The sequence below is a fragment of the Xenopus tropicalis genome, chromosome 8, assembly GCF_000004195.4.
Source record: "Xenopus tropicalis strain Nigerian chromosome 8, UCB_Xtro_10.0, whole genome shotgun sequence".
NCBI lineage: Eukaryota > Metazoa > Chordata > Amphibia > Anura > Pipidae > Xenopus > Xenopus tropicalis.
In genome coordinates this window covers 115,145,178-115,164,180 of record NC_030684.2, presented here as the reverse complement: position 1 = coordinate 115,164,180, position 19,003 = coordinate 115,145,178, and the positions used below count along the sequence as shown (strand labels likewise).

At 41.2% G+C, this 19,003-nt stretch overlaps 2 protein-coding genes across 3 annotated transcripts; one reads left to right on the top strand and one right to left on the bottom strand.

Moving 5' to 3' along the window:
* Nucleotides 1–173: 173 nt before the first annotated feature.
* Nucleotides 174–11,170, top strand: dnajc17 (DnaJ heat shock protein family (Hsp40) member C17). The gene is given in 11 exon segments (NM_001017233.2): nucleotides 174–333; nucleotides 1,265–1,334; nucleotides 2,527–2,585; nucleotides 3,545–3,632; nucleotides 4,569–4,651; nucleotides 5,010–5,106; nucleotides 5,379–5,428; nucleotides 6,817–6,894; nucleotides 7,935–8,012; nucleotides 8,553–8,687; nucleotides 10,770–11,170. Coding segments are annotated over 11 exon segments (933 nt in total). The 5' UTR covers nucleotides 174–246; the 3' UTR covers nucleotides 10,878–11,170.
* Nucleotides 11,094–18,285, bottom strand: gchfr (GTP cyclohydrolase I feedback regulator). Of its 2 annotated transcripts, XM_018096194.2 has the most exons (4): nucleotides 18,195–18,285; nucleotides 17,710–17,892; nucleotides 13,710–13,804; nucleotides 11,094–13,139 (listed from the first exon to the last, which is right to left on the bottom strand). In XM_018096194.2, the coding sequence occupies exons 2-4, from the start codon at nucleotides 17,743–17,745 to the stop codon at nucleotides 13,016–13,018; spliced, it is 255 nt and encodes an 84-aa protein (XP_017951683.1). In that variant the 5' UTR covers nucleotides 17,746–17,892; nucleotides 18,195–18,285; the 3' UTR covers nucleotides 11,094–13,015.
* Between the last annotated feature and the right edge of the window lie 718 nt (nucleotides 18,286–19,003).

Below are 19,003 nucleotides of genomic sequence, written 5' to 3'. Positions count from 1 at the left end.
TCCCTTAATGCAACGCGCAGCGGCGGTGATTTGCTTTGTGGGTTTTTTTTACATGGCGACGCGCGGTGTTTAGTGGGAAACGTAGTTCCGTATTATAAAATCTAGTTGCGTTGACTAATGTGAGAGAAAAAAAACAAACTACAAATCCCGAAACAGGAAGAGCGACCTTTCCCTAATGGCAAAAATAAATGAAAAACTAGGCACCTTTTCTATCTAGTGTGGAAGTCGAAAAGGAATAGAGGAAAAATGTCTTCTGGAAAGGCTTCTAAGGAATTACTCCAGATGGACCTGTACGGGCTGCTGGGAGTGGGGCCTGATGCAACAGCGAAAGAGGTAATAACAGGGATAGAATGCATACATATGGCTTACGGGGGATAATGTGCATTGCTAAAATTTGCTTCATGCTGGATATTATATCATTAAATTGGCTGGGTACCCTGCTGTATGAGATTTTTTGCATCAAAGTGCAGACGCTTTAAAGCGCATGATCACCGCTGAGAAAACTAAACTTTTAGTATGATGTAGAGTAATATTCTGAGATAAATTGCAATTGGTCTTTGTTTTTTATTTGTAGTTTTTTAGTTTTTTTTATGTTCAGCAGCTCTCCAGTTTGGTGTTTCAGCAGCTATCTGGTTGCTAGGGTCCAAATTACCTTAGCAGCCAGGGAGTGGTTTGAATGAATGGCTGGTTTGTTTATAAGTAATTTATAAAAATAAAACTGTAGCTTCACTGAGCAATAATTTTTTGGTTGTTGTGGTCAGTGACCCCCATTTAAAAGTTAAATATATATATAATATATACACACACACACACATTTTAAAATTTATAGAGAGATTCTTATGAAATATATCTGTTGTGTGACGCCATAGATTTAATTATGCAGCCAGCAGTGAATTACACAGTACATTTTCTAACTTGTGTCTTTATTGAAGGGCAGTTATGGAGGCAGAGGAGGGATAGGGTGAGTTGGTGAGGGGTATCTGGGGCTGCAGGGCAGTACTGACAATTAGCACTGAGGGCAGTGAAGCAGGGGAGTGTGTAATGGGGAAATATAAGATTTAATATATCAGGTGGTTCTTATTGGGCTTGCATGCAGATTTGTAGCCCAAGCTCTGAGCTGTAAAAAAGCATATTTCCATATTTATATAATATGGGTGAATAAGTTTAAATTTTTTTTTTTTTTACTTTTTGTTTTACTGTATATTTTTAGCAGTCAATTAATTATGGTCTTTTATTAACCTTTATGTATTGCTGAACTACGAAGATTAAGAAAGCATACAGACAGAAAGCGCTAACTTGCCATCCAGACAAGAATCCGGACAACCCTCGGGCAGGTGAGCCCCTGTGTTTATTTGTTGTTGTGTCACTCAAAAATGAAAAACCACATGCATACCTGGCCTCTCAGAATAGTTCTCCCTGGTGCTATGGAGTAAAGGAGGGCAGCGCCCCGACCATATGAAGAAATTGAATGCAAAACAGGGATAACCCCTGTGTTTTCTTGTGTTAAAGGAAAAGTAACACTAAAAATTTTTAACTAAAAAATCTATTCTACCCATCCCCTATAATTGCCCTATCCTGAAAACCATTTGTTATTTTGAATGCTTTAGAAGAAAATACCTATTAAACTCGGCTTCCTGTCATTTGAACAAAGGCGATACGGCAATGCCGGGGGAAAGTATCAGGAGATGCATCAACTATGTGGCAATCGATTGATCGAGCCTAGCCTGATGTGCCATACTCTGCCTGCTCTATGCTGTCTGTGTGTCCCATACTCTGCCTACCCTGCCTGTGTGTGCCATACTCTGCCTGCCCTATGCTGCATGTGTTTGCCATACTCTGCCTGCCTTATGCTGCCTGTGTGTGCCATACTCTGTCTGCCCTATGCTGCCTGTGGGAGGTGAACCTGGCAGGGGTTTGTTCTGGGAGTTTGTTAGCATTTGAAAATAGTCATTATATGGTCCCTAAGGTGTGTAATTATGTACTGAGGGTTGCTGTGCTATCCACAGGGGAAGAGGAGGCATATGGATTTAAGGTTGTGTCTTAATATGGCATAATATAATTCTTTCACATATGAAATAAGGGTGATAGCCCTACAGTGAGCACCAACCATTTGGGGTTTTGCTGCACTACCACCATTAATGTAGGTATAGTCTTAAAAGCTCATGTCATAACATGGGTGTGATTTTAAGTGGGTGTGGTTTAAAAAGGGGGAGTGGTCAAACTGGCTTCCATTATCGGCCCTCTACCATGTTGGCCAAAAAAATTCTGGCCCTCGGTACCACAGAAGATGGACAGCGCTGCCCTAGAGCCCTTAACCCTTGAGCTTCATGTCCTGTATTCCTATAGCAGCACTTAGAACTTACATTACCTGAGCCATTTGCTCCTGTCTTATGGCTGCCCAGCGTTATTTCATATGTATGTGACTTGAGCTGATGATTATTACAAAATTAAATTGGGGGTGTTTGTGATGCCATCATGTTACATTGTTTCCTCTGTTTCTGTGTTTTGTTTTTTTTTTTTTTGTAGCTGAACTATTTCATCAGCTGTCTCAGGCCTTGGAAGTGTTGACGGATGGTGCTGCCAAGGTAAGTGCCTGTATATGTGAAACAGATCAGAGCACTGCAGAGAGCTGTTCTGTATGTTAATCATTAAGATTACTATTGGCAACATGTACGCCATACATTAGGGATCCACCTAAAGATCACTTGTGGTTGAGTTAGGGATAGGCAACCTGCAGATCAGATTCCATTTATGACTCCAACCCTTGGACTACATTCAGCGTAGTCCTGTGCTGTAAAAAATATGTTTACACCTTTTAGTTCATTGTAATATAGCCCAAGAAAAGGTTCTTTCAACAAATGGCTTTAGGGCTCCACTGTTAGCTACCAGCCATGACTCCAAATTTGGCCTATAAAAGAAATGGTCAAATCTGGCCCATTGTGCTCTACACAGCACTTAAAGTTACATGTTTGGAAATAAATGTATGCCTCTGAATTGAGTGGGAAATCATTCAGTGTTAAATGGATCCCTGTACCCATGAGAGAGTGCAGTATGGCTGCATAATATGCTTCATGTGCTCAGCAAATTAGTTATAGAGAAGCACCACACCATGCCTGCAATTGGACATTCTCCATTATTTACTTGTGGAATCTTGCGGTGGGTTTGCACGGAGGCTGCTTGCTGATCATTACTAGGGCATGGCCAGTCAGTGCTTACAGCAGGAAAGAGCACACTGGACATGCAATGATGTTTGCAGCACTACACAAGTACCAGCTAAGAACATAAGGATATATGGAGTAATGTGAAAGGCAGGGATCTATTAACTATCAGGCTTTATCTGGCCTGTTTATAAGAAAATTATTGAATTGGCCTGGTAAAATGTGTCCTTCCTGCAGTACAGCACAGGGGTTTATAGTAAGGAAATACTATCTCCGGTATATTAAGCTTAACAAAATGGCTAGTGCAGAATGGAAATGTATCATGATAACAAAATCTGTTAATAATATACAGTCTATGTGATTTTGTGAATGTTATGTATCTATAGGCTGCATATGACAATCTCCGGAAAGCTAAAGAGGCTGCTGCAAAAAGAACACAAAAGCTAGATGAGAAGAGAAAAAAAGTAAAGCTTGGTAAGAATATTCAGATTCATTGCTGCCAAGACAAGAAATATGGCTGCTTCCTGTCTTAATATAAATAAGCGTAGCTGGAATAACCCATCTAAACAGTAGTCTAAACTTCCTCGAGTTTAAAAGGTTAGTTTACCTTTAAATTAACTTTTAGTATACTATTGTATAATGTCAAGAACTATCTGGTTGCCGGGTTCCATTTTAACCTAGAAACCAGGTAGTGGAAGAGAGACAGGAATATGAATAGAGCAGGTCCTAAATAAAAAGATAAGTAATAAATAAGTAACAATGACAGTAAAATCATAGCCTCACAGAGCAATAATTTTTTGGCTGTTGGGGTCAGTGACCCCCATTTGTAAGCTGGAAAGATTCAGAAAAAGAAGGCAAATCATTTAAAAACTATAACAAAAAATGAAGACCAATTGAAAAGTTGCTAAGAATCAGTCATTCAAAAACAAACTAAAAGGTGTAAAACGAAGTTGAACCACCCCTTTAAAGGCCCAGCATCTCTAAGCAGTTGTTTCAGTAGCTCTAAGCAGTTGTTTCCGTCATATGCACGTAAGAAATATGCTTGAATGACCCAACATAGACCAGTAACCCTGCAAAAAAATTATGCAGCGTTTTCCAAAGTGTACTCCAAGAATATGGTATAACCTCAGGAAATAGACAATACATTATTGCTTTTAGGAATTGCTGGAGGGTATATGGGGAATTGTTTTGGGCAGTTTTGCAGAAATCTCCCTATACTATATTGTCCTAAATACACATTGCCTTTAGTCTGTAAGGTATAGACAACCCACATAATGTAACAGTTCCACTGTAAGGTTGGTTCGGCGTGGGAATTTGCCCTGCACAGGCATTGGTCCCTTATCTGCTACTTTGTAATGTCAGTTGATTGAAGCCTATTTAACAGAGGATCTTTTCTTTATTCTATGTGAGACTTGGAGGCTCGTGAGCGGGAAGCACAGGCTGTGGTGACAGAAGAGGATGAAGCACAAGTGGCACAAACATTGGAACAAGAGGTGGGTACAGAGTAACGTGAATGGTGCAGTAGTAAGTAACATGGCATTTTATTCATAATGCAAAAAAAAGGTCTGTGGGCTTTGCTGTGCAGGATTTAGTTATATTTAACTTTTTATGCACTTTCCTGACAAGACTGTTAATAATAGCAAACAAGGCTGCCTTCACTAGATGTTTGTGTTATGGTCCTATAACAGTCATGTAAAGTTAGACACCTATGGTCCAAATGTGGCAAGCCAGGGAATTTGTATAACCCCCAAATTGCATAGACTTTTGAAACCCTGCTATTAATATAATCCACCTATACTTGCACAACATGATGGAAAAAATTGATTGCTTTCCATATAACATCTATCTCAGATCATACGCCTGCGGGAAGAAGGATCACGGCAGCTGGAAGAGCAACAGAGGCTGGTACGGGAGCAGATCAAAGCAGAGATGGAACAGAGGCTGCGAGGTACATAATCCTTGGACTCGTGCTGATTAGACAGTTTGGTATTACATAGATGTTCCTGCTTTGATTTCCAGATTTTATATATATGAACTCGTTGTTGCATCTATACATACCTCTGGTGTACACGTATGCAGCATGTACATAAGTACTTGTACAACATACAGTTGATATTCACTGTATATAGATGACTGATTTGAAATGTGAAGGGAAATTTGTTTGTGAATACAAGCTGCCTCTGATATCTGTGGAAATTCTGTACTATTGTCTCTATAAAGGTTATGCCGCCAGTGGTGCTGGAGATGGGCTAGTGTCTGCTAAACTTAAGGTAAGAACTTGCAACAACCTCTTGCTGGATTGTGCCCTGCTGCTTCTGTTAGTATATGGCTGTTTCCTGCTGCTTTTATGTGCTGCTCACTTCATGGTTTCACTTTCGCTTTATTTTGTGCTTTTTTTATGCATTAGGTATTTTACATTATGTTTAAATTTGCTGGATGTTTCCTAGTTGAAAAAAAAAAAAATATCTATAAAACAGAGCTGCTGCTGGGGTGGCTATTGATGTGATACCAATAACAGAAAAACCGAGTGCTCTTTTTCTCCTTTAATGGGATAGCCCACCTTTAATTAACATTTGGTATGCTATAGAATGGCCACTTCTTAGCAATTGGTCTTCATTTGTTATTTTTTGCCTCCTTTTCTAACTCTCTCCAGCTTTCAAATGGAGGGGGGGGGGGGGTCACTGACCCCGGCAGACAAAAAACACTAATGTTTTTGTTACTTTTTATTACTTATCTTTATTTTTAGGCCCTCTCTTTTTCATGTTTTAGGGCTCTGGTACACGGGGAGATTAGTCGCCCGCGGCAAAACTCCCTGCTCGCGGGCGACTAATCTCCCCGAGTTGCCTTCCCTCTGCCATCCCACCGGCGAACATGTAAGTCGCCGGCGGGATGGCAGACGCGGCAGCGCGATTTCGCGCAAATCGCCGAAAAAGACTCGCGAGGCTTTTTCGGCGATTTCCCGAAATCGCCCCGCCGCGTCTGCCATCCCGCCGGCGACTTACATGTTCGCCGGTGGGATGGCAGAGGGAAGGCAACTCGGGGAGATTAGTCGCCCGCGAGCAGGGAGTTTTGCCGCGGGCGACTAATCTCCCCGTGTACCAGAGCCCTTAGTCTTTCATTCAAACCACTGCCTGGTTGCTAGTGTAATTTAGACAGGTGCTGACATTCCAAACTGGAGAGTTGAGCAAGAAGCTATATAATTAAAAAACAAACAAACACATAATAAAAAATAAAGACCAATTGCAAATTGTCTCAGAATATCACTGTCTACATCATACTAAAAGTTAATTTTAAGGGAACAATCCCTTTATTAACAAGGCAATCTGAGCAATACTGTATTCATGCTCTGTATTCATTCTGTGAAAGTCTTCCCACTCTTTATTTATTGTATCGTAGCAGTTTGCACATTAAAAGAAATGATCTTTTGCCCTGGTGACTTCGCAGTGAGAATTATTGTTTATAATATTATGTGCCATAAAGTTGGCAACCATATGGATAATGTTTATAAAAAACATGCTGCCTTCAGTTTGGGTCTTCGGGCTTCTCAATGGCATGTTGTTGACTGTTGGGATTTAGTCTATCCAATTTCTAAATGAATTTCCCTGAAGAAAACTCTAAATCTGTCTAAATCCTTGTTTTTTCTCCCCTTCCTTCTTAGCTAAAATGGAAGTGCAAGAAGGATGATGAGACAAGAGGTGGTTATACGGAAGATGTGCTTAGGATGCTCCTTCAAAAGGTTAGTGATCATCTAGTCATCCTCTGTTCATTGTGCGGCTTTTGCTGCCTCTACCTTTCCTCTGCTTAGCACAATTACAGAGGTTGACAGTCAGGAAAATCTTGGGTGATTGTGTGTATGTGTGTGTATTATTAGTACTGTAATAATAATAACAGTATCCATTGGCATTATTGTCCACAAGATGTCAGTATCAGACTAAAAATACTTGGCATTATCGCTCCAGTCCCCCTGTCCCTTTCTGGGTCTCTCTCAATTTTATATTTATTACGGTATGTTATATAAATGAATACCCACTGCCCAATAGGAGGTTCAGTGCCTCTGAGTTACAGGTTATTTACAGGTTTGGCGTTGTAAAACTTTAAATATTGGTGCAGTATAGGAGTTTATGGGCCATTACCAGCAAGGCGGGGGGGGGGGGGGGGGGGGGGCATTAAATTCAAAAAGCTAATTTATGAATGAATCAAGTTGGAAATTCAGTTATAGGAAACATTGTTGGTTATTGGAAGGTAGGTTATCATGGAATAGGCTGCAATTATTAGTCAGTGAATAGTAGGACCCTGCTATTTAACCCCATGGGAGGCCATTTAGTGGGAGAGTCTTATCTTATGCTTAAGTCGTTTTTCAATATTACAGACCATAATATTATTAGACCACCACAGTATCCCATACTCTGGAAATAAATGGCATGGGGGGGTGCCTCCCTGTAGTGTTTTTTGTTTCTGTTGGTTGGATTGACTCTTCAAGTTTAGATATCCAAAAGTGAGCAGGAAATTCACAATATTCATTGGTAGGAGCCAATGAGAAAATGTAATTCCTGACTGCAGGTCAATTCTTATTGTTTGTTATGGGTTATTCCCCCAGATTACTATTATACCTGTTTTGTGTATTCCTCCCTTTTACATATATGTGCAGCATGACTTGTCATACAGTATATGCAGAGACCAGGCAGCCCTTTAGGTTTAATTTGTACCCCCATTTAATTGGGATGCTTCCCTGAGAGTTTATACATGGAGTGATTAATGCATTTCCTTCTATTACAGTATGGGCAAGTTTCTAATTTACTCGTCTCCAGCAAGAAAGGATCTGCTATAGCAGAGTTTTCATCATTTAAAGCAGCGGTAAGTCATGCTGTTTTCTTTTCTGAGCTTTTATGGCAAGGACTCTGTAGGGGAACACTTAAATAACATTTTGCATAATAAATTTAAAAAAAGATTTAAGAGTTCTGACTATTGGAACAATGTAGCAAAGTTAGCTCTTGTCCAAGCCAAGATTCAATTTTTAGCAATGCCATGTCTTATAATGAGCTGGCTACACTTTCAATAGTCAGAACCTGCAGTGCAGAGAATAGCAAGGGACAAGAAGATGCTACTTTCAATAGCAATTGCTCCATATAGACATTCTGTGCCATTATTCACTGCGATTTACAAGAACACCAGTGTACATCTGACATAGGGGTTGATCCTCTAAAATGTAGTGTGTATTGGCAAAAAATAAGTTATGGGTTTGAACCCCTTCAGCCAGATGGAGCACTGCTGCTGCTGGGTTATTGCTTGTTGTAGCTATTGAAGCAATAACATTTAACAGCTGAGCACTGGGCATGTGGTGGCAGCTCCAAATCTTCAGCGCTAACACTCATGTATATACTGTCTACCCTACAGGAAATGGCAGTGAGAAACGAATCCGGCCTTATAAGTAACCCTCTAAAGATATCCTGGCTGGAAAGCCCTCCATCTTCCTTTCTCCAGGAGAATTCCAGTTCTTCATCTGCCAATATTCACTCTGCACCTTTCCAGGTAAGAATTTCACAGCTGGTCTGCATGGATAAAAACAGTTTAAAGGAGAACTAGGCCCCGTCCCAGCTGCCCTATTGATAGCCGAGCATGGGTAGTAGAAACGGATCTTATCCTGGCTTCCATTGCACGTGCTCCTGGTCAGCTATCAGTGCCAGGGAACCAGAGACAAGAAATGATGAGTCCAGACATGGCGGCCACCAGTCGTGCTGCACAGTTCGACTTTTGATGATCTGATATTGGGAGCATGGCTGTCATGTGTAGCATTCTTTGGAGCAGACTAGCTCTACTACTCTATGTTGTGCTACTGAAAGTGGTTTTAAACTTCCTAATGAAACCGATGTGATGGCAGTGGTTTTGTTCTACAGCACCTTGTGAGCCTTCGTTTGCCCATGGCTATACTAAGACCTCTATCCTGTGTTCTGGCACAAGGGCCAGTGCTTTCTGTCCATGCCAGGTCAGCTTTGCTTTCATTGACCGAAACTCCCCAAACCACTGGGCCAATCCCAGAGCACAGCAGCTGCAGGAAGCACAAGGAGCCGTGTAATTACTGCATGCCTTATGGCTTATTACAGCGCCACGTAGGAATGTTCCCTCTAATTTCTCTAGGGCCCCTGTGCATTCTCATAAACAAACTGTGAGAGGTGGGTGGATCTTAATTAGTACTAAATAATGTATTTCCACCAAGACTTCTGTGCTCTGTAGTTTGCTGTGTGCCCTTGTCCCAAAACACATGCAGGGTGGATCTAAAGGCCATTTACATTGCCTCCTTTAATTCCATATGTTCTTGTGCTCTTTCTCATTATCTAAGAGAGCCTGAATGTAAGAAAATGTATGTTCTGGATCTGTATTTTAATCTTAGCTCTGCTTTTCTTCATGTGACTCAAGAGAATGGACAGTAGCATCCCATTCGTTGTACGTCACTAGGTTAGCGAACCATTGTTTCCTCAGCCATTATTCCTGTTGGGAAGGTGCTGAGAAGACAGGCTGCGCTACTCATTGTAAAGTCAAATATATGTAACAGATAGGACTAGTTATACAGTTTTCTGTCTTTAATTTTCCCTTGCCTTTGTCTCTATCCCATCTGCTTTCCCCATGTCCTTTTATTAATTTCTAACTTTTCTCATCCCTTGATTATTTTCACAAAAATGGACTATTAATTGCATAGTGCAGCTTGACTTTGTATGTATGTATGTATATCTTATAGCGCTACTTATATACACCGCACTGTACAGTAGAATAATAAATCAATACAACAAACAGGGTTATTACAATAATAGATAAATACAAAGTATGATAACAAATACAAGGTACGGATGCAATACATTTAATAAGAGACAAGAGGATGGCGGTCCCTGCCCCATAGAGCTTACAATCTGCTTGCATCATTGCTCAGTAGAGTAGCTTGGTGTGCGTGGTGCTTTAAGACATAGGGCAGTATGGTCCAGCCAAAGGAAAACATTAGAGACTGGTGTAAGGGCGAAGACACACAGAGCTACTTAGTAGCAGCTACTTGTCACGGCTACTAAACGCCAGAAAATACCCTGCCATAGACAATACTGAGAATTGCCTCTGTTAAAACACACGTAGAGACAATTATTAGTAAATGATCAGCATTGTCTGTTTTTGTAGCCATGACAAGTAGCTGCTAGTTGTAGCTCTGTGTGTCTTCAAACTTAGGGTAATGTCCCACAGAGATTAGTCACCTGTGGTAAATCTCTGCTTCTGGAAAGTGGGAGGTAAATCACTTTCCAGTCACAGACAGCTAATCTGATTATTCCCTGGATCAATCACCATTAAACTTAATAAAGAACATCCGTGAACATAATATGCTTAGGAATAATCGACCTGCAGCACAACAATGGCTAACAACAATGAGGCTAAGCAGAGTCTGGCAGCCTTAAGCTGTCAAACCCCTCAGCTGTTCTGCGTGACAAAGGATTGTGGCATATATAAGCCAGGTAGGTCTAGGCCTTTACAATTGCAGAGGGGCTAAGGCAGGACATTTGTCATGTAACCATCTATACCCACCCCTATAAGAACAACTCTGAGGTGATTCTTACTAAATAATGTTTTTCTATCCAGGGTTCTGTACGCTCAGAGCGGGATTTTGAAAGCTTAGTGATGATGAAGATGAGACAAGCTGCTGAGCGCCAGCGGCTCATAGAGCAAATGCAAAGAGAAGATGAGTGATCGAAGGATTAACACTTTGCCCGGCTGGCAGATTTGTATTTTATACTGGTTGCTGATTTTTTCCAGCAGTCATGGTTTGTTATATAATAAGTGTCTTTATAAGACATGAACCTATAGTTGTGATGATACAGACTCTTCCCCCTCGTAACCCGGAGAGAAATATTGAACCAGACCAGGTTGGTAAGCCAGTTGCCGCACAATCATGGACAAAAGCAGTCTAAAGACATATGTTTTTATTTGTACACTGGCATTTGGATATGACATTGTCATTATTAAATCTCATTCTTACATTTCACTGGAATTTTTTTTTAATACATTTATAGTGTGTAAGCAAGAAGGTGCATTTTAAACTCATCAATTCAGTAAGGGGCAAAATATATAGAAACATTACAGTGATTTGGTAGTAAAGGGCATGTAGGTTCTGAACCCATCCTTGCAATAGGGTAGTGTGCTGTGGTTATGCAGAGAGCTGTACCTATACATTTAGTAGTGTGGCTTAAGTGTGATGTTTGTGCCTTGGCCACTAGCTATTACCAATATGATGCTTTCCTTGCATGGCAGCCTCACATAGAGAATGTATCACACTTAACATTACATAAAATAACATTACATAGCACATAGTATTCAATATGGACAAATAGAAACCAAGTGTATATTGAGTTCATAGGTTATCTAAAAAAGCTTTCAGCTCTCTTCACCAAAGTATTTGTGGATTTTCATACAGCAGAGCCAATGTGCCAGTAGGCAGACTAGGTGGTCTGTAAGAGCCACCACTTATGCCAGGGATGTTACTTGAAAAACATGCACGGCTGGAGTGTAGGGAATAGTAACTCTAATGGTACTTTCCTTAGATGACGCCAACAGGTCACTGTAGGCATGCAGCTAGATCCATTTATATTTCCAAAATATAATTTATGCAACATTTGAACACAATTTCATAATGGCACATGAACATGTTAATACATTTTACAAAAATGATTTTAAACATAATTTAGACCTGCCACACTCAGTCGGGGCTCCTGACCTGATTAGGCAGTTCATAGTGCCCTATACTCTGCTGGCTAACATGCCCTTTGGCTTCTACCCAGTTACCAAATATGTACTATCAAACTCAAATCAATGGGTCTCTCTGTAGCCTTATGTGCCACATTGTCTCCTGTCTTAATAAGCTTTGTCCTGCATCCACTTGATCCCCAGTTGTTTCCCCTACCAACCTGTCCACAGCTTCTAGCCAGGTGGGAATACAGCTAAAAAGTCTTCTTCCTCTACATCTTCTCTTCTTGGCCATGATAAAGAAAAGCAGCCCAAAGAGCTTTCAACTGTAGCCCACATGTTTTAGGTAGGAAAATAATGTAATCCACCTGAACGGTTGCAATGAGCACAAAATGACATGTATGTCAGTTACATTTATCTGAGGTTTGACAAAGGGGACACATTTTTCTCTGAATCCATAAAGACAATGATACCGTTATCTAGTTGTGCCACAGTAAATATATTTAAAACATTTGGGTGATATAAAATAAAACAGAAAAGGGAGGTAACCAGTAGTAGAACATAATATAATAATGGGCAAGTTAGGGGAGAGGACAGTTTTATGGAAATGTAAGCTTATAGCTCACCAGAGAAAAATTCACCCACTTGCTATTCATTCCTATGGGACATTTTAATAGCATCAGTGGGTGAAAGTTAGAATTCACCATTTGATAAATACACTTTTAAAAATCCCATAAGAATGAAAAGAAAGTGGGTGAATTTTTCTGTGGCAAGCTCTAATCTCACATTTCCATAAATCTGCCTTTAGCTGCCATTTATAGGGGACAATTTTATATATTTTTTTAAGCTAATTAGTCTGGCACGGGAATGTTTATTAAATGTAATGCAGTTATTACATTATATTTTAAAATGGAAGAAATTTTGGCCAACCATGAGATCATAGACATTGACTGTATAACAATACAATCTGATTGCACTTTGGTGGAAATGTAAGCAGCGCATATCCATTTTGTTCTGGAGCCAGTTGTCTGCAAGCATGGCTGAAGTCTTGGAACCTGGGTGGGGCAGAGGCAATTACAAGCTGATGTTGCTACAAAATCCTCTTGGGAATGTGGAAGCGGTTCCTGGTCAGTCTGTGAGAATCCTTATTCCTTGTGCAGGCACCACACTAAAGTCTGCCCAACACCTGTCATACTTACAACCCGATAACCCAGTTTTTCCAGCTTGTTAAGCGTCACGCGTGGAGGCTCATTCACGCAGTACTCTGAACTGGGACCAACACAAAGAAGGACAGTCACTGAAGTCACCTTAACACATTTATTTGCACAATGCACCCCTCCCCATAGACAATGCCTGTACTGTACCTATATGTTAAGCTATATTTTCCCTTTAAGATTATTGTACCAATATTCCTGTAAGCAAAATGGGTTTTACTTCCTTTTCCCATAGTACCATAAATCTCTGCAAATGGTTGCTATTGGTTATTACCCTGGTGTAAAATAAAACCAATCAGCAATTCAGTTGCCTCTGAAGGATCAGCTGCTATAATGCACAGATTTCCCATCCAGTCTAAGTGCAGGCTGAGCTGCATCTCTGTGTGTGTGTGGCCCCTTAAACCAACCAATTTCGATGATCAAACTCTGGTGTGACCTCACTATCGCTGATTGGGTATTATGGAAAACCATCTCAACCAATGACCCATTCAGTGTATCAATGACCAACCCTGAAATAAAGCCTTCACTTTACCTTACTTCCACCAAGTATAGTATCAATCCAATTACCCCATCTTCCCCCTCACCAACAATATTACATTACCAGCCAGGCCATGCTCACACTTACAAATTATTTCCCAGCACTGTCCTTTTATCTGCCTCTAGCTGTGCCATCAGTTGTGTATCAGAAAATTCATCTCCCACAATCGTAGGGCCAGTCTCCTGTATGACAAACAGTCTTGTGTGAGTTCATTCTTGTAACTGCATCTCAAGGCTTAAAGCCAGTTGTGAAACTTAATATTTATTACCAATCAATCACATTATACACAGACAGTGTGGGGGGCACCCATTTATACCTGAAGAGCTGAAATTTCACCTGAAGCAAAGCAAATAGTTCTTCCCCATGAGGGTAGTGAGGCTGTGGATATGAATAATGTTCTAACATTATGATACAAATATGTGAACCATTATCTGGAAAGCCAATATCCAGAAAGCTCCAAATTATAGGAAGCCCATCTCCCAAAGAGTCATTTTTAAGCAAATAATTCAAATTTTTAGAAATGTATTTCGCTTTTCTCTGTAATAATAAAACCGCAGTTTGTACTTGATCCAACTAAGATAAAATGAACCCTTATTGCATGCAAAACAATCCTACGGGGTTTAGGGGGAAGACACACAGAGCTACTAGTAGGAGCTACTTGCCATAGCTACTAAAATAGACAATGCTGATCATTTACTGATAATTGTCTCTAGGTGTGTATTAGCAGAGGCAATTCTCAGTATTTTCTGGCTACTAAGGGCTCTGGCACACGAGGGAGTTTAGTCGCCTGCGACAAATCTCCCTTGTTGTGGGCAACTAAACTCCCCGATATGACATCCCACCAGCAAAAATGTAAATCGCCGGTGGGATAGCATACGCGGCGCCACGATTTGCAGAAATCGCCAAAGTTGCCTCTCGTGCCGCCGCGTATGCCATCCCACCGGCGATTTACATTTTTGCTGGTGGGATGTTATATCGGGGAGTTTAGTAGCCCACAATTTGGGAGATTTGTCGCGGGCGACTAAATTCCCTTGTGTGCCAGAGCCCTTAGAAGCTCCGTGTGTCTTCATCCTTGCTTAAATGCTTAAATTATTTTTTGGTCAATTTAAGATATGGGGATCTAAATTACGGAAACATCGCTTATCCGTAAAACCACAGGTCCTGAGCATTTCTGAATAAGTTCCAGTATAAAGAAATTGGTGTAATGTGCCTATTTAGTACCTAAATACAGTAAGGTAAACCGCCATTGTTAGCGCATAAGGAACCCCATATAGCCAAAACACATACTGTACAAGAACCATCACTGAATGACAGACAAAGGTACATTTATCATAAATCACTCTTCCTAATGTAATTATTACCTATTTATGATGAGAATATAAATGATTCATTGTGCTCTAAAGTGAATAGAAGTAGTCCTGCCTTGCTTGCCATAAATTCTACTGACTCTAAACAAATTACACTGGTAAGGAATTATAGATCCATCCCTGGAGATGCGGATTTGTTGCTCTACACAATAACAGACAACTGGAAAAATAATCAGCGGCGTTTCGTTGGGGGGGACACAGCTGTGTGGGGACCCGCGCATCTCACAGTCTGATTGTCAGGCAGATGTTCCAAGCACGCACCCAGACACGGGAGAATAAAGTCACCATCTCCACCATTTCAGTGCTGCCTGTGCTCACAATAAAGAGGTGGCCACTTACATTTTTGGCTGCTTGCCACGTGCTTCTTGAGGTGCTGCTTATGCCCCTCACAGATGGCACTGAAAAGCTTTTGTTTTAAAGGGCATGTCAAACCCCAAAAATACATTTTTGCCTAATAAAAGAAAACATAATTCTAAGCAACTTTCCAATGTGAATTTATTAAAAATGTTTAGTTCTTTAAAAGTTATTCGTAAATGTATTTGCTATTGAAAGCAGCATTTTCTGAACTCCTGGTTGTTACAGTTTAAACAATGTTGCAAAGGTCAGTCTCCTTCAGCAAGTCAGGTCTGTCAGTCTGCTGCCTTGTGTTTCAAATGCCAGAGCCACCGGGGCAGGGAGTAGAAAAGGACTGGCAAACACTACTAAATTATATATACAAATAAGTTAAAAAACCATTGCAAATATGTAATGAATGTATGTTGCAAAGTTGCTTAGAACTATGTTTTCTTTTATTAAGCAAAAATTATATTTTGAGTTGACTTGTCCTTTAAAGCTAGCATAATAACAGGAATGGTGGTGTCCTTAATGTGTCTATCTCACAGTGAGAAGCAGCAGTGCATTTACTAATTCAGTTTGGCTGGCTATGGAATGCTGCTGGGATATCTTCCAGTTCGCTCACTTCTGGCCAACCTGCCAATAAGCAAGAAAAACTGGATTGTAGTACAATGGCAAATCTCGTGCAGCTCAAACTTGGGGTTATCATTTTAATATCAGCAGCCTTCCTATATCAGATTCCTTTCTTCCTTATTATTAACATTGGCAACAAGTATCATTTGCGCTGATAACATACCAGTCACGTGGTAACCCTACCTACGCTGGCATAAATCTGGGTGCTGTGCCTGCACCCAGAGCCATTGCATTGGACCTGCTGCAAGCACATTGAATGGATTTCAGTGCTGAAAAGTGCAAGTGTGCATTTCATATCAATATCCTCTCCATGTGCCTGTACCTGAGTTAATAACTCAATGGCCCCAAGTGCAGGCACAGGGAAAGACTGTTGCCAGGTGAAGCCTACCCGACCCGGCTTCTACCCTCTATTTATAGACCTGTACCTGCCCCGCCAATGACGTCACGAAAGGAGCAGGGCAGGCGCAAGTATAAATTTGGAAGCTGCCACCCACATGACTATTGCCGGGGTCAGTGACCCCTAATTGAAATCTGGGAAGCAGCAGAAGAGGAAGGCAAATATTTCAAAAACTATAAAAAAAATAAAAATAAAGACCAGTTAAAGAATAAAAGGACATTATATAACATGCTTACAGCTACCTTTGAAGTGACCTTCGATTGTGTGTGTAATTGTAAATGCCAGGAGTAAAACCTTTACAAGAGGATTAAGATCTGGGGTTTCCTGATTATATGGATCACCATACCCTACGTCTACCAAAAAAAGAGTAATAATTAAAAAATAAAAAAATAGGATTTTTTTCACCTCTCATATGGATTTATGCAACTTATTTACCATCACGTACAAGGTACAGGTATGGGATCCCTTATCTGGAAATCCGTTATCCAGACAGCTCCGAATTACGGAATGCAGTCTCCCATTTTAATCAAATAATTCAGAATTTTAAACCTGATTCCCTTTTTCTCTGTAATAATAAAACAGTTCCTTGTAATTGATCCCAACTAAGATAAAATTAATCCTTACTGGATGCAAAGCAATCATATTCGGTTTAATTAATGTTTTATTGATTTTTTTAGTAGACTTAAGGTACGGAGACCCAAATTACGGAAAGACCCCTTATCCTGAATACCCTTGGTCCCGAGCATTCTGGATAAGGGGTCCTATACCTGCACTGGCTTATTATTACAGAAAAAAACAAATAAGTAAAAAATAAAGTTATTTTTTTAAGCAGGACACAGTGAGAATTTGTACTGCAATAATGTGTGGATACTGGGTTTCCGTATAACAGGAAGTGATTTCCTAGCGCAGGGATTTGTAAATCCAGTGTCATCTCAGACTATTCCGCTGTCAGCAGATCCAGGTATTTCTAATCCAGTAACAGCTGAAGGGCTGAGGCAGATCCCACCATTGTGCCCCTGGGGCTGAATTACTATCAGCAGTGCCAAACCATTAGGAATCAGCTTTGGAAAGCAAATAAGTGACTGTTTGCTATTGCTAATCACATTGCTGCTGTTACACTAACCCGGCCTAATGCATTCACATGGAACATTCCATACATACATATATATATATATATAAGAGTCGCCTTACAGAAAGTAACATATTTTCCTTTCTTGCTGCAGAAGGAAACTGTTGTGTTAATGAATGACAGGAAAATGAAAAGAGCAATGCCAAGAGGCAGGTATAGAGAGACACATACACCATGCAAAGCAATGGCAGCACAGCAGGCACATCCCCACTCGCTGCTCCCACTCACCATACGGATCTGGGTGCTGATGAGTACATAGGGCATGCTGGCTGCTGCTCTCGGCACGACTCGCTCCTGCTTATTGCCACTCTACCTGCCTGCTACCAGCTAAGCAGACGACCTTTAGCACTCAGCCAATAGCCAGGCGTTCCTGCCTCTGATGTCACTGTGACGTACACGGAAGCCCGTTCGCTGGAGGAGAAGAACCGGTTGGTTGGTACCGTAGGGGCTGCTAAAGCAGATTACAGTAACATGTGTGTGGCTATTTGCTGGCCAAGCTCCATAAGCTTTCCTTTGTTTGGCAAGTCAGCTAATGCAGCAGTGAGGCTGGGGGGTGAGGGGTTATGGGTTCATTATTACTGAGCCGGGTCTGTGTGTTAGTGGAGCAGAGAAAGATGGCTGTGTAGCAGGGAGACTAGGAACGGACCCGGGGAGCTAGTGCAGCCCCTGAGATACAGGGATCCGGAGGAAGGAACGGCAGGGAAAATACTCACCTCCTTCAGTGCTTCCCCAGTCTGTATTGCAGGCACAATCCTTTCCTGCTCAGCTGAACCTACCCTGCCTGCACCAGCCCCTCCTCCCCACCTGTAAATGCACATCATTCACTCCTTCCCTTGGGCAAGTCAAGTGGCAGTCACCTTAAGCTGGCCATACACGCACCGATACTATCGTACAAAACCTCGTTTCGTACGATATTCGGTGGTGTATGGTATGTCGGCGAGTCGACCGATATCGCAGGAAGCTGCTGATATTGGACGACTCGCCGATCGGCCAGGTTAGAAAATTTTGAACGGGCGCCATAGAAGGCGCCTGACCAAAATCTGCCCTCAGGGCTGAATCGGCAGAAGGAGGTAGAAATCCTATTGTTTCTACCTCCTTATCTGCTGTTTCAGCCCTGACTGTGTGTGGCGGATCGTTAGATCGCCACGTGTATGGCCAGCTTAAGTGTGTGGCAGGTCTGGTATTCAGAACAGGCATTTCCAGTACACAGAGGTCCACACATGGAGCCTAATAAATAGCAACTTACAGCAGCTCCTCTGGCATTTGAACCCACAGACTGCCAGTCCAGGCCTGATGTGTGGCACTTCCTTTCTCTTCCCATGCAAGTGCATGTTATGCCAGAGGTAGCAATACATTTATAGAGTTAAAAGGCTTTCTTAGTATGGGCAAGCTGCTATCTAAGGGTGAAGACACACTGAGCTACTTAGTAACAGCTACTTTTTCGTGGCTACTAAACACTAGAAAATACCCTGCCATAGGCAATACTGAGAATTGCCTTTGCTAAAACACACGTAGAGACAAT

Bases quoted from the DNA above. Each gene is read 5' to 3' on its own strand.
- gchfr (XM_018096194.2), bottom strand. From the start codon at position 17,745: ATGCCCTATGTACTCATCAGCACCCAGATCCGTATG. The intron at 13,805-17,709 runs GTGAGTGGGAGC...TTTGTCATACAG, and splicing joins TCAGCACCCAGATCCGTATG to GAGACTGGCCCTACGATTGT. The intron at 13,140-13,709 runs GTAAGTGTGAGC...TGTTGGTCCCAG, and splicing joins ACAGTGCTGGGAAATAATTT to TTCAGAGTACTGCGTGAATG.